The following is a 15,958-nucleotide window of genomic DNA, read 5'->3' on the forward strand; positions in this document are numbered from 1 at the left end:
TCAGCAGAGAGCTTAAATGTAGCATATGCCCAAACAGGGCAGTGCAGTAACTTCACTGTACTGACGAACGTTACGCCTTTGTGAAGACAAGACAACACCACCGGTTTCAGAATACATGTCAAATCTGAAACTGCAGTGTTGTACTGCAGTGTCTACAATGTTTGCTCAAGCTTTTAATAACAGGATTCTTGAGCTCCACTGAAGAGCAAAACCTAATTTAAGTACCTTAATTAAACATGCAAGTAATAGTTACGATGAAATGGTAGTGCTGCTTTGTTCCCACGGAAGCGCGCCTCCGCTATCAACTACCATCAGTTATACATAGAGTCCCCATTTCCACTTTCCTATTAAAAGATAAGTTTCTTTCAAAAATTAAGAAACATAATTTATAATCCTTGCAAGGAAGTAGGAATCCAAAATAACATCTTATTGCCAGAATGCCTGTATCCCATTTCTTTAGGAACTGTTGTGCTTTCTTTTTGGTTGGTTGTGAACAACTTCTTGTTAACATGCTGTAAACACCTGAACATTGTGACTGAATTCACTTCCTCACTCTGATTCTATATTAAAATAAGAAATAATCCCAAGTTTAAACAATAGAATTATGGTAGAGAAGGAAACACTCAATACCTTCTCAAATTTTTCAGAGTTATTTCTGAACTGTCTGCTTGCTGGTTAGCCTAGAGTTAAAATTCTACATGGTCTGTAAATATAGAATTTGTTCACATAGCTCCCAACAAACCTGTTTTCATTATGACATGGGTTGTTCCTTCAGTAATGTGATTAGATAAAGTGCTCCGAGTTTTTCTTGCAAACTTCTGGACCACCAACTGAAAAGTAGTTAAAAATCAATAGCAAAACAGATTAGAAACCCCAACAACTCCAGTTTTTAGGAGCATAACGTAAGATTGTTTCTTTAAAGTAATCATTTTGTGTTATCACACAGCATGTACATTTCCTTAAAAGTAAAAAATTTAGCACCATTCAACAAGCTAAAGTAAAGGAGAGCTCTTGGTCAGTAGTTTATAAACAAAACCCCATACCCTCCCCTAGAAGCACATTGTAGAAACAGGTTTATTAGCAATGCAAAATTCTTCATTACAGAAATCCTGACTATGGATCTGAATTTGGGTGAAGAAACAGCATGTGAGAACATTAAGGGAACCAACCAACCAAGCAGCCCCCTCCTCTCCAAGCCCCAAGGCTCGGTAGAAATAAAGTCCTCTTGTTTTAGAATGTTTTCCCCCTAGACAGTAAATAGCCATTTAAAAAGTTCAAACTTCACAAAGCCTAATAGCACCCTTTACAGGCAGCATTCTTCCTATTTTTAAGAGTGAAAAGGTTTGACTTGAGTTGCTGTGTTACCGATCCGCATTGCCTGTGAGATTAGCTTCCGTTACACTTGGATCTCTATGTTGAGGGCTACAGTGGTAATCAGGAACGATTAACAAGTCATCTCTAAAACTTCTGAAATATACTTACATGCTCACTTTGATTCAGACCCGATGCCACGATTGACATTTCTTTCCTGTTAGTCACAACTGGACTGGTAGCGTTTTCTTTCCCAGCTGCATTGTGCAGAACAGACACGGGAAAACACGCGCTTCTCTTTGATTTACATTCCTGCGCACAGCTTTGATCAGCATTCTGAGCTACAACAGAACTGTTCGTGGCTTCTGCAGTTCGAGAATTAAGCAGCCTTTCAGAGGAAGAGTCATTTGGACTCCTGGTCACGTTTCCAGAGAGATTCGATAAGACAGATGCATTGTTTAGCCTGGGCCCAGATTTCTGCACACCTGTGTTTTCTGAAGGAAAAGAGAAATTACCTCTTGAAAGAATTTCATACTTCTTGTCATGGTGGAAGGCTATTGCTCTTCCTTTTAAGTGTAAATGCTGCAGTCATGTTCTCTCCTTATTTGTTTATTACCTCTCCTTTGCCTCTATCATGACTTTTCTGATCTATACCTGTGACCCTAGAACACCCGTGAAACTTCCGGCAGCACATCTGTCAAGAAATAACAATTTATATCTGAGACAGATAATGACTCCCACTACTGTTAAAATGCTGTCCAACCCCATTCTGATGGGCAGCTATACAGCTGGGCTACAAAATAAAACCAATCAAGCAAAAGTAACATCTTTTAAAATTGACCAGGAACATGTAAATTAAAACCCTTGATTTACAAGAAAAGCGGCAGAAAGAAAAGCAGAAATCAAAACGTGTTGGATCCTCTTAAATGTTACCTGCTTCAAGCTGACACTGACTATATACGTGCACTGCTTCCTGCACAGCTTTTGTCTTCTCAGGAGGAGCCTTGTTCTTCGGAACACTGTCATGCTGAAGGCCTTTCTCCAAATCTGGTCTCTTTAACAAACAGGACTTAGAAGATGGAACCAACAATTCTGGAGTCCTTGAGAGGGAAATTGGGTTTAATACCTTTTTTACTCTTCCAAGTATCAGAACCACATAGCAACAGATAAGCTACTGTAATTGCTTAAAAGCTGACAGATTCTTATTTAAAGATTTTTTTCCCCTGTTTTTTAATACAAGATTAGAAATCAAAGTAAAAACCCAAACCAAACAAAAAAGGTTTACCTTTCTAACTCTCTGATTTTACTGTTGAAAGAATCACTCCTCATAACGTGGAAATCATTGGCAGAAAGTCCCTTTGAACTGCTGCATTTCTGACTTTCACAATTTCCTTTTGAGGTTGTCTCTGCCCCTTTAAAAAAGAAATATAGTTCTTAAACAAGCAAAATAAAAGCAACTGTTCTTAATTGTTTCTTCAGGTAAGAAGTTGAGCATTCTCTAAAATCTCAATCCAGATACACGTTAGAGACAAAGTGTCCCAAAACAGAAACCTACACAAAACACCAAGCCAGTTGGAGCATGGCTAACAACTATACTTCATTTCACATATTTTATCACCTACAAAAACTAAGATGTCAGCTATGTATCAGGTGGCAAAAGCGAGATATAGAATAGGCCGAAGGCAAATTTACGCTATTTAGTGCAATTTGACACAACATCTCTCTTCACAAGCAGTAGAGAGACATTTGATAACTAAAGATGCCTGTAACTTTTATAAAACCATCAATAACTCCAATCAGTTTCAGTTTTAGTACCACCAGGCCACAAGGCCTGCTCACACCATCTATACAATTGCACCACACCTCACACAGATCTATAGCAGTTCGTTAGACAAAGTGCAGTACACCTCAGTTATAAATAAAACATGTAAGCGTCACTGACCAGCTGAATTTGGACAAAATTCTGCTAATGCACCAATTTTAAATTCACACCATAATTTGTGGTAGAGGGAAGAAGAACTAGTAATAGTCACACAACTGTCTGCGAGAAAGCTGGGAGAGGTTTTCATTGCTGTTTACCTCTTTGTCTCCTTTGTTCGATTCCAAGTGTTCCTTCATTCCTGGAATGTGGCAGTTCCCTGTGGATAGGTGGAAGCTCACAGTCCTGACTTCCATGCTGCTTTAGCACTGCTTCAAGCACAGCCATTTCTTGCTGAAGTTTTTTTAGGTTATTTTGCATAACATTCTTCTGCTGCAAAGGAAACACAATTGTGCCAACATTAGCAAACTCAGTATTAAACAGTAAGACTAATTTAACTAACACATGCTTGAAAAATTAGAAGTAGCAGAATTACTTTGAATTAGTCTTTACCACGTGTTCAAAAGACAACTGTGGTCCTTTTACTGTAACAGATAATTCACACATGCTAATCAAAAGCAAAAAACCCCAAACAGCAGTGATTTTGCTGTTCATATTATTTCAATTTGGAAATCGAGTTTTTTTCCCTGACCAATTAAAAACAAAAATGTGCAGAAATTCTTTAAAAGTAATTTTGTCCCAACTGCATTAGTTTGCATTAGCCACTTAATTTAAACTTTAAGAGTGAACATCAAGTATCGAGCCTCTGCACTTCCCACCATTACCGGAAGCCCCGAAGACTGTTTAAAAACAATTAAGTATTTCATCCTAACCCTTACTTTATCTCAAAAATTACAATACCCTCTATTAAAAACGTGCCACACCTCCTCGTAAGGAGAGCTCAGGGCTTCAGAGGATCCTTTTAAAAACCTCACACCTTCACCACAGAGGATAAAGCAGTTTCCACAGCACTGAATACTACATTTGTATTCTCTAGCACTGGCACCGTGCGGAACTTCCTTGTTACTGAATCAACAAAAAAACCCTGCAGCCAAACAGAAAACCCCCAGTGCACATCAAACCAAAAAACTCCCCAATCCATACTGCCGCTATTCCATTCAACCCGGGCATATCCTAGAATCTCTGCCAGTGAAGCTACACCCAAAGGCAACGTCCTGCCAGCTGACCACATTTTCCACTGATGCAGTAAACAGAACCACCCATAAAGCATGGAAATGACATTCAATCTTCTTTGACGTACATTAAAACCCATAGGTCAGTTAATGCTGAAGAGACATTTAGCGTAAGACCTACCTTGAAGATACAGACAACAAAAAACACAAACCAAAACACACAACAAAAAAACCCCCAAAAGTCTGCAGCTGAAACACCCCCACACGAAGCGTACGATACGTGAAGCCAGGCCATCCAGCAGTAACCAGGAAATTAATAGTAGAGGAAAGTATACTGGGCTAGACACACCTTTCATTGGACGCTGCCTGTTGGGTCTTATAATAGTCCAATACGAGGTCATTTATTTAATCTTTACCCTTAGAAGGCACAACTCCGTACCTGTAAGTGACATGACGTAGCCAATCCAATCCTTATCACCAACCATTGCAAAGCCCTATCAGTGAAGCTTCTCCATACAGAAGCTGAGGTTTCCAGCACTGGGCACGTGTGGAGATTCATTAACTAGCACCTCTCGCAATCAATACCACGTAACGAGTTGGAATGTAACGTCACCACGGAAGGCAAAGTTGGACAAATAACGGCATAGAAGCAGTCCTGTAATTCTTTGTTAATCATGCTCTTGGAAGTAACTAGCCACACAAAGAACTATGATGAAAGCAGTTTCCTGACTTCACAGCTTTCACGCACTTGCTTATACCCTGGACTGCAAACTCCTGTTAAGGTTCAGTGCGTGAACTCACTTACCTGCGTAGTAAGGATTTCACCCTGAGAAAATGGTTCACATGAATCTTCTACAATACTTGCTTCACTGTCGTATCCAGATGCTTCACCTTGAAGAAGATGGAAGAAAATCTGAGTTAAAGAAAAAACCAACTAACTCAAACAACATTTTCCACAATCTCTTTCCACAGTCCTTTCAGCCAAGTGATGATAAGGTTTGAAACCACTGAAGTTCAAAGCACAGATGTACTTTAAGAGAACATTCTGAAGATACCATGCCATGCATACAAAGTAAATACAAAGTAAAAACAATCAAAATGTTTCGATAGTGATGAAAGAGTCCTAAATATTTATGGAAGACAAAAAATTTATGGAAGTCAAAATAAGCACTATAGAATTCTACAGCCAATTTCAATAAATGTGTCACCCGGGGAAACAGCTTAGGTAGGCTTTATGAAATTTTGCGGATAGATGCAAGTATCGCATTGCGGTAAGAAAGCTAGTAGCATTTCAATCAAAAATTAATTCCCATCAGACAGACTCAGTCTGGCCTCTAGTGCCCAGTCTATTAATTTTTGTTCTGAGCAAAGAACAGTGGAAGAACCTAATTTTCAGGAAATAATCCACTGAGGGTGTTTTGCTCAATTATTTAGGGCTGATAGATTCCTCTACAAGAGCAAGCACCACATAAATACAGCACAAAGTTCCCACGCAACACCCAAAGAGGTGCAATGACATTACAAACACAGCTGCAGAGATAAAAATCTTGGTTTTGTACCTAGGTGCGCTCCCAAGTTTGGGTCTTCTTGGCATTCATCTTTGAAGGTAGTTTTGCTTCTCTTCAGCCCTCCATTACAACTCTGAGAAGTTTCTTTACTCTCATTCACGTTGCTCACATGCCTGGATGTATGAACCTGTATTAAAGGTTTCTTCAACTCTTGCGCTCCATCAGCTGATTCGTCAGACACATTGGACTGGGAAGAAAATAAGTTGACAGAGCATTCTGACTCCTGGCTTGGTGAAACACACTCACTATTTACGGCAGCTTCAGGCATTTTCTGCCAATTATTGTCATCATGACTTCTATGGTGAGGCAATGTGGTGGGAGTTACTGAAGACTCTACCACGGATGTCACTTGTTTGCTGTTCTGCAAAGGTGTGCTAACTGATTTGCCAAATATTAGTGTCTGAAAACATGGTAAATCTTCATCCTCACTAGATTCTTCACCTGAAGATAGCAGTTTCTGTGCTTTTCTTCGAGATCTTCGAATACCTTGAGATCTTGGCTTAGATCGAATATTTCTGTTGTGCACTTCTTTTACCAGGGCATTGCCACCTCTTTTTACAAACACAGCAGATCGATCTCTCCTATCAGTTTCAGAAAAGCTGGTGTTCTCTGCAGCATCATCATCATCGGAGCACAGTAAGCCATCAGGGGTTTCAGATGATCCCGTAAGATCACTATTCCCTTTAAGAGGTTCTTCTAGAGCCTCTGTAACTAAACACTCGGGCATCCCCATGCTGGAAGCTTGGGTTGCTGCTTCTTCATTCTCCTTTACTTGTTTTTCTTCTCTTTTCCTACTTTTTTTTCCAATGACTTCGCATCTGACTTCATCAGGCCTTTGCTCACAAGTTGTAGGACAAATCATTGATCCAGACCAAAACTGCAGTATTGGTCCTTTGCCATCAACAACTCTGGCCTTTCCTGCTTGATTGCTTTCTGGACTGAAGCATGTTTCATCAACTGTGTTTAAATCCGTGCCTTTGAAAATCTGCTCTTCCGTGTTACTCTCATCGCTTTGGCTTCTCTTACTTTTGATTGGATTCTGTCTCGGCTCGCTTTCTATCCCTATGTCAGTTGACACTGTCTCTTTATTTCCCTGCTCTCCTTTTTGTGATCTGTTTTTGCCTTCAGTCCTAGCAGCACCCATTCTGAGTGGTGTCAGATTCCCCTGATGCACAGGCTGTGAAACATCTTTATGTTCCCCTGTGCGCAGACATTCAGTGTCGCCAGCAAAGCAAGGCACAGGACTATCACAAGCAGATTCACAGGTCTCAAGCTTCTCTTTCTCACAAACCCTACCCAAGCTCCCAGCAGCTGTTTTCTCCTGTTGCAAGTTTTCTGTTTTTAAACATTTGCTATGCTTATTTTCTACCTGATCAGCAGCACATGGTACCTTTGAAGCTTCAGAAGCAGCGTCTTCCACCACACATTCCTTCATGGAAGTAGGATAGAGGCTAAATGATAGGCGTTTCGAATGCCTAAATATATTTCGCAGATACTGTGTGTCTAACTCACTATCTTCAGCTTCCTTGGTCAAATCCGAAACTTTTTTAGCCATCGGCAACTTTTCAGTTCTGAAGTCTCCTCGAACATTTTGTGCATCATGTCCACTGTCCTGGGGAAAAGCAGTACGTGATTCAGTCATCTCTTCAGGCAGGTGGGAAGCAGTTTGCACAACAGTCGCTGACAGAGACTGTAGGAAGAAAGGGCTACCTAGTATTTTACCTTCTTGAGAACCTGCATCAGGGGCAAAGGAATCACAATTTGAATGCTGACCTGAAGATGTAAGATTAGAGAGACTTTTACCAGTTTCTGCAGGGTCAGGTGAATTCTTTCGACTGATCTGTATTTCATTTGCTTCCAAATTAGCAAGAAGCTTGTAACTCGGTGTACCCTGGGGCTCACACAGGTCTTTGCGTTCGGAAGTGTGAACTAACACATTACTTTGGACTCCAGAAAAAGACCCTTCACAATCACTGTCACATGTTCCCTTATTTACTACTCCTTTTCCTGTTTCTTCTGGCATTTCTTCAGAAAGTAACTGAAGCCTCCTGCTGCGCCTGACTCGCCTTTGCTCAGAATCAGCCTTCCTTGGTTCTTCACTGCTTGGATAGCTGTCAATCTGTGGCTCAGCTGGATGCGGGGATGCAGAGTTTCTACCCACTAACTGCAGAGCACACATTGTTCTAGTAGAACGCCTGCATCTTTTTGCTGCAGAACTTTTTTTAGTGCTTTTCTGATCACAGTTATTCTGTTCTAGCTCCCCATCACAATGCTTGCCAGTCACCTTTTCAGTAGCTTTTTTCCATATGGATCCTCCTCCTTCCTCCAGGGCTGCTAGTGTATTACCCTCTCTATTCTCAGAGAGGTGACTCTCATTTACAGCAGAACTTTCATCACATCTTTTCTTTCCGGGATCTCCAAGGCACTCATTAACACTTCGAGGGCACCCATCTGCCACATCCGTACCTTTTTTCTTGATGAAATCCTCAGGTTGCAGGACACGGGCAGTCTTCCTTTTTCTTTTCAGTCTGTCTTTGCTGGAGTTATTCAAACACTTCTCGTCAGCAGCCACATCCTCCTTTTTTGTAGTAGGCAAAATGTCTCTGAAGATAACAGGGGGATTTGACTTCCTCTCTCTCTTGTATGTTTTCCCAAATATTTTGTCTTTGACACTATCTGCTGTTTGTTTTGACCATCTCTTGTTTCCTTCAACTACTGCAGCTTCCATAGAATCTACCGTAGGGTCAGTCTTTTCCAAAATACAGGAATCTTTGTCTGATAAGATTGTATTTCTTTCTCCTGAAACATCAGATGCTCCAACAGATTCGTCCTGGGAAGAACCGGAAGACAGAATCTCATCGCTTTTTGAAAACCATTCATTAACTTTCTGAATGCTTCGCTTCAGTCTCTTCCTAGAGACTTGATTTAGGGTAGCACAGTGAAGTGTCTCTGCCTGAACCAGTTTCTCCAGAGGAAGTTCCTTTTCATGGAGAGAATCACTCTCAGGTTCATACATCTCCACAGCTTCCACACTTTGTACAACAATATCTGTTTCCTTGCTTTTATCAAACCTGCTCTTTGAACTATCTTTTAAGTTAAATTCTTTCCTTTCACTCTTGCACTGAGTTTGCTCTGCATCTGTTTCTTCTGTGTTCTTAAAGAAAGACGTGTCCCCATTCCTTAAGGGACCGGCATTACCTAGTCTGTCACACTGCTCTGTGAGTAGGTCTACATCAAGAATATTTAAAGGAGAACTCTGGCATTCAGTCATATTCACTTGGTTAAGCGTGGCATATTCAGTGATGCTCCGAGTGCTTTTCTTGCTCAAGCCTTCTGTTGGAAAATCACTTTCACCTGGAGATTTATAGGTATTATAAATTATTAAGGCCTATTTTACATGCACAAGAACAATGACAAGCTCAAGGCTACTTTAAGAGAACTGTTCTTATTACCCCCCCCAACAGAATATTACACTGCACAAACCTCCCTCAAGAGAAAGATCACATTACATGACACATTCATCCACTTTCTTACATGAATTACCAGACGGAGCTTTCACCTTGTAATGTAAGGCATAATATGGCTTATATAGAATAGAGTATGTTTTCACTCCGATCAAGTCACATTTTTCCCCTTCTGCTCCTGTTCGTAGAATACCCACGTTTCAAGTATCTAGTCTATAGGCATCGTCTTGCTGCAAGTATATATATTTAATCCTGTGAAATCAAAATATTAACTTGTGGTCTTTCTTTCAAGCTTAACTATTTTTTTTCCAAAACTACAAACACACCTATGACATTGGGTAGAATTATTCCTTTAGCACCCAGCTTGTCAGGCTGTGTATTGCAAGAATATTCATTCCCCTTATCAGGACTCTTAAGTTCTTCCAGCTTTCCTTGAGATGAAATCTGAAGTGCTTCTTTGTCTTCTAACCTGTTGAGAAGGGAAATCTACTTTCATTACAGCAAAACCCACAACAGACATAATAACAGACTATATATAATTTTCCCTTTTGCTCTCTGAAATGTTTTTTGGAGAAGTCAGGCTGCATGACTGACACTTGCCACAGCTAGATCCCTTCCGCATTCCAGGCCATTTCTTTAAAAGATCCCCTCCCACATTCCTGAATCTAATATTTACTTTCCAAAGCACAGTACATGCTTTTCTCTTGGAAGAACTAATGTCTGTGTAGGCAAAAAAAACTTTTAGAAGACAGCTTTAAAGCACATTACGTGACAAATTGATGGGAGTCAACTACCCATCCTGCTCTGCTGCCCTCGAAGTTGAAAATCACTGGTCATCCTGAAGAATTCTATCAGTCCTAGGCTAAGAAACTAAAACATAGGAATGAGAATACTAAACTATTGTCTTTAGAAAAAAGGAATTCCTTAATCACCTTTACTCACCTGGTATTGCTTGCCTGTTTAAAGAGCTCTTCAGATGAATCAGAGCCTAAAGACAAATCAGCTGTTACTCCGGTTGAAACGATTCAGAAAGAGATTTGCCAGATTCAGTACTTATCACAGAAGCATACACGCTTAGTTCTTTCTAAAGGGAGATGCTTTTAAATTTTGTCAGAGGAAATCAAGTTCAATTGTGCAGAATTTTACCTAATTATAATGATTTCTAGGTATAGCTATCTACATGGCTACAGCTTAAAATTCTGTTTAAATACAGGGACCGTTAACAGAGAGTACTAAGAGTTAAATAGCTGAGAGTTAGTGTCTAATCTTTAAATTTATACACGAAACAGCTACTAATATTTAGAATCCCCCTTGATTTACCACCTTGGAACTGTCCATCATTTGTCCATGTTCCTATTTTGGGTGTTAAGGAAAAAAATAGCATTTACAAAGACTTCGACCTTCATCACTTTTTGTTACTTTGCAAACATTATACATAAGCTCGACTAGTGTGGATCCACATCAGATCTTACCAAATTCTATGTAAACCCCTTTTTCAGGGTCACTCTTCTGAGCTGTGTGTCTTAGGGAACGCCTTTTGACCCTGGTGTCTGTAAGCTGTGTATCCACATTAGCCTCCTGCTGACAGGAGAATAGAAAGGAATAGTTATCTACAACAGTCACGTATTTAAAAAAAAAGTAGTAATTATTTAGACTATGGTAGAGGGGGACAATACAGATGAACTAAATGTTTAGATTGGCAGCCTCTATACAAAAGTCCAGTACACGTATTTTATCATACTGATATCGGTAATGGAATGTGTTAATAGAAACAATTATCCTGCATTTAATAGCTCAAATCATTAACGCTAAGTTTTATCTTACTTAACATTCTATTCAGCACAGGGCAGATGAGACAAGAAATTAACTCACTCACACACAATCAGCCTAGGCTGGGTAATACCTTAATTCTTAAGATATATTCATGGTCTTACGACTAAAGAAGTTAGAAGCCTACCAATAGTTAGACAGCATTATTAAACAAGCTGTACGAAAAGGCTTTTGATCCTAGTTTCAGAATATATTATGGCAATATTATTTTAATGTCAGGTCATTTTATACAAATATCTTTTTAAAATAGGTTAGGAAGACAAAAATACTTAGATGTCCTTGTCTGGAATAATATTCAAGTCAAACAGTGACCTGAAAGCAACCCAGAAGCTCCTATTCCATTCACTCATGTATATTCACATAAACACATTCCAAACAAAACACTAAACAGTCCACAAAAACTGGGGGAAAAATAATACCAAGGTGCAGTTTTCTTGTCCATTTTCTTTAGCACTTTTTTTCCTGTTTCTGAAGCCCTTACTTTGGATGACAGAACTTTCTTCACACAGGAACTCAGGAGCAGTGGCTTCTATGGATGTTTTAGGAAAGTGACGACTGTTTAAAACTGTAAAATGTCAATAAGAAAAAAGGCAAAAGTGTTTTCTTACACTGAGGGTGACAACAGGTATTACACATTAATAAAATAGCCCTGCATTGACCCTATGTGACTAGCACATATGCAGCCAAAATCAAAGAAGAAATCTGATGGAATTATTAATCGGATTGTTCTTGGAGTACTCTAAGTATTAAGTGAAATCTCAATCTTGCCAACTCATTTTCCCAGCCAATTTTGCTTATATGGATAACCTAGCAAGAACAGGATCTAGTACTAGTGATTTTAGGACTGAGCAAGTTGAAGAGAATTTTAAAAAGTAGTATAGTGCTTATAGCACAATATATTAAGAAAAAAAAAACCCCAAACCAAAACCCCCAAACCACCTCCCACCCCAGTAACATCTGGTTTCTTTCCAAAAATATGAACAAGCACCTGTCTGACTTGAAAATACCCTTCACAAGGCACTGAATACTAGAAAGGATAAATTTGGACTCCAGGAGGATATATCTGAATAGGACAAGGTAAGACACTGTTACAACACTCGCTAATTCAGGCTCCAAGTCTGTCCAAGAAGTTACAGCTGCAAGGCTGGGCATAATCAAGAGCAGGACTTTGCCACATAGATTAAAGATTGTTGGACACACGTGCAGCCGCATTTCAGGAACTGAAAACCAGACTGGTTGGAGTCAGAGGCACAGTAAAAAACCCTCTAGACTGTTCAAGAGGTTATAGTGGGAACTTGATGGAACTTAATGCTTCTATATCCAAGAAAAAACTTTTGATAATTCTTCCCATACTGAGTACTGCACAGTATATGAGACACCCCGCAAATAATTATAATACAAATGTCAACATCTTATTTAAAAAAAAAAAACCAACAGGGGGTGTACATGCACACTTACACTTTACTCCAGCATCAAGTTCAAATGCATGGATAGTTTCCAACAATGCCTCAATTAGTTGCTTAAATCTGGAATTTTCTTTCAGACTTCTGAAATAACATCACCATGTGAGTTGTTTTAAGACAAATGCATGGGTCAAGTATTAACAGTTCTCCTAGAATTCAGGCTGAACAAAAATAGGAGTAAAACTCCAAAATGGAAGATAAGACAATGAGAATTGTAGCACCACAATTCCCCAAAACAACCATTGCTATGGGAATTGAAACGACGCAGTTAAAATCTCATATTTTGTCTAACGTAGGTTTAGCACAGGGAAACTAGTGGCAATGACTGGACAATAACACAGTCTATACTTGACACCACAAACATCCGCTAAGAACAGTGTTTCCACCTGTGACGACTTTAAGAAAGTTTATATTGAGGTAAGGCACCAAAGAGTTACTCCTTTGGAAACCGGCAGTATACTTAATTACTACTTTTTCCTGCTTATTAACTTTCCTTTAGAGTTCAAACTTCTCATCCTCAAGCTCACTTGCAAAGATGCATTACCTCTTGGTAACTTCAGTCTTACACAGAGGACACTGAATCACGCCTTTTTTCTTTTTGCTGAGGAGTTTGAACATGCAGAACCTAGGAAAAAGGGATAATCACAATGATAACAAAAGGGAGGACTTTTTTTTCTGTAAAGCTTAGCATGCAGGCATGCACCACTTAGTAGAAATCCTTCCAGCTGAATGCCTGTGTTCTTGTTCTGGTGATTACAATGAACTCATCAATCCCTTTGACACATCTACGAAACTGCAGTTATTTCAATTCAGAATTTATTTTTCCCCTAAAACAGCTACACATTAAAGTTACCAAAACACAGTACACATCATTAGCGTGAAAGAAAGTATACGTGGAGAATAAGAACAGATTGACTAAGCATTGCAGTTAGAAGTCTTCAAACCTACCTGCAGAATATGTGATCACATTTTGTTGAAACTGGCTCTTCCACCATGTCCAAGCTACAAAATTTAAGGAACACAAGAACATAGAATTTACATGTACAATAGAAGTAATAAAATAAGATCCAGAAATACAGTCACTTTTCTGAAACAAAAAACAAAAGTAAAAGTTCTTGGTGGGAAAGCAAAGTTGGGCACATTTGACAACTCTTCATTTGAGAACCAGGTACAGTAACAAATCCTATCATTATGTGATATTCGCTTATCAGCTAGCCTTCCACAATCCTCATCTGCCTCTGGCACCAAGACAGCGCTTTCTGGAAATGCCAGGTCGGCAGGGCAGGAACCCTGCGGTTACAACACCGATGTCTTCTTCAATGCTGACCTCCCACGACAAGAGTGGAGGGCAGTTCTGTCAGTAAAGAGTCCAGCAGGCTCCTGAACCTATGCTGCTATACACCAAATGCACAGACACATCAACACAAATAAATATTTAAGTTACTCCTTACTTCTGCTGGTTTTCTATTCTAAATCCATTCCTGTCCCGCACAGCGTGAAAACCAGTATTTAACTTGACGCGAGGGCTTTCAGAAGAGCTCTAGCCAATTCACTTGTTCAACTCACCTTAAAATATAACCTACCTTGAACACACACTACAACCAACCAAACAAAAAATAATTTAAAAAAATACTTCTCTAGCATAGGCATGCATTGGGTTACAAACCCGAGTTACTTAAAGGTTTCACGAGTTTCGCAGACAGTGTGACTGTGTTCTGTCTCCAACCTCCTAGTATGTAAAAAAGTTTATATAATGAGTCCAATTAAACTGCCACAGCAACACAGCTTGGATGAAAACAGCCCAAACAAACATAACACTATTATTGTGGAACAGTAACATGTGCCTACAGCAAAACATACACCAAGAGCCAAAAGCAGCCTCAGCTTCACTTTCACTTGCGTTAATCATTCCCCAATCTATTCACTCATGTTTTAACTTGCCATAACAGAAAAGAAAGATTATACCTTTATGCCTTAATATCACCTATGGAAATAAAGAGAGACAGGCCCAGCCTCACCATATTCACAGCCTCTGTCCAGTTAATAATTACCAACAAACTGCCAGGTGCATTAAAACCCCAGGTTTGAACTGCCATTCACAACATGTCTATACAGTTCCACAATCTTTACTGCATAAATTCAAAGAAAATAAAATCTCCATGCCATGTTGAAGTCACCTTCCTCCCATCAATCAGCAATACCCAACTGTGTAAAGATAACTTTCTGAGATATTTCTTTAATCCATCAAATTCCACATTCAAGAAAGAACAGCAGGTGTAGGAAACAGGTTCTGTTCCAGCTCTTGTAACATTAAGTCAATGTATAACCAAGCCAACCATTCGAGGGCAATACCTCAGCAAAAAGCATGGCTGCCTCTTCAGAAAAGTTGGGATGCAAGTTTTTTTTCTGCGTAGCACTACAGACGTGCTACACTTTCTGCTCTGTGCCTTTATAATAGACATTATTACCAACAAATAAATTATTTTGGTTTTCTAATGGCAGTAAAAAATATTTCCAAATGGATTTAAAACATAAGGATTGAAAAACTTTTGCCACCATAGACAAAATAAACTTCAATAGTTTGGTTCAATGGAAGCAAGAGACTTTCAAAAGCTATCAGACATCCTAGGTCTCCAGGCTGTAACCAGAATCCATGCTCTTTCAGCATTTGTTTGCATTAAAGAACTGCAGACCTCACTTACCTTAGAGATCCAGGCTTCTTTACAAAAAACATTCTAATCCAATGAGCACCATTTTTTGCCTAACTGGGTAGAGGACTGACACATTCAGGTTTTAGCAGAAAAGCAAAAGTTACTAGAACATAAGAGCAAGATACAGGTTCTGTTTTACACTTCTGCACTTGAGCCTTACAAAACATCAATATACTTGGCCTTAAAATACAATTACTTTTGCTTTAGGATAACCCATAGAACTGACAAAGCATTTGAAAAGAAAGGAAGAGAGAGAGGAGACCAAAAGACTCATTAACTGTATTAATACAGAGTTCACATGATTCTCCTGGCATACCATATTGGGCACTCCAAGTTCTTCTGCATAGCTGAAAGCACATTTTGAACATCTGCAACAGCGATCACTGAGAAGTCCATCCTTCACACCCAAAAATACTCTACAGGAAAAAAAACAAGTAATGAGCTCTGTTTCTGATCTGTTGCATCCCGTGAGCATGTTTTCTCCTGCATAGCTTTTCTAGAACATGCTGAACAGTATGAAGTACTTACCTGCTATTTCTTGAGTGAGGCTTTAAAGCATTGCTGGAGTTCTACTCTGAGAGTTTACAGTTAAAACCCATCAAGTCTCTTGCAGTCAACAG

The 15,958-nt window shown here is 39.4% G+C and overlaps 1 protein-coding gene across 1 annotated transcript in view; it reads right to left on the reverse strand.

The window, feature by feature from the left end:
- BRCA1 (breast cancer 1, early onset) overlaps window positions 1-15,734 on the reverse strand; it is a 21,783-nt gene extending 6,049 nt beyond the window's left edge. Inside the window, exons 1-14 of the mRNA XM_010142908.1 lie at window positions 15,655-15,734; window positions 13,576-13,629; window positions 13,172-13,252; window positions 12,623-12,711; window positions 11,584-11,729; window positions 10,807-10,915; window positions 10,277-10,322; window positions 9,661-9,803; window positions 5,862-9,224; window positions 5,108-5,193; window positions 3,384-3,562; window positions 2,245-2,411; window positions 1,483-1,805; window positions 743-830 (exon numbers count right to left, since the gene is read on the reverse strand). Coding sequence (XP_010141210.1) covers window positions 743-830; window positions 1,483-1,805; window positions 2,245-2,411; window positions 3,384-3,562; window positions 5,108-5,193; window positions 5,862-9,224; window positions 9,661-9,803; window positions 10,277-10,322; window positions 10,807-10,915; window positions 11,584-11,729; window positions 12,623-12,711; window positions 13,172-13,252; window positions 13,576-13,629; window positions 15,655-15,734 — 4,954 coding nt within the window. The remainder of the gene's footprint in view (window positions 1-742; window positions 831-1,482; window positions 1,806-2,244; window positions 2,412-3,383; window positions 3,563-5,107; window positions 5,194-5,861; window positions 9,225-9,660; window positions 9,804-10,276; window positions 10,323-10,806; window positions 10,916-11,583; window positions 11,730-12,622; window positions 12,712-13,171; window positions 13,253-13,575; window positions 13,630-15,654) is intronic.
- Window positions 15,735-15,958: the final 224 nt, after the last annotated feature.

The sequence above is a fragment of the Buceros rhinoceros genome, unplaced genomic scaffold (genome assembly GCF_000710305.1).
Source record: "Buceros rhinoceros silvestris isolate BGI_N320 unplaced genomic scaffold, ASM71030v1 scaffold24209, whole genome shotgun sequence".
Classification (NCBI taxonomy): Eukaryota; Metazoa; Chordata; class Aves; order Bucerotiformes; family Bucerotidae; genus Buceros; species Buceros rhinoceros.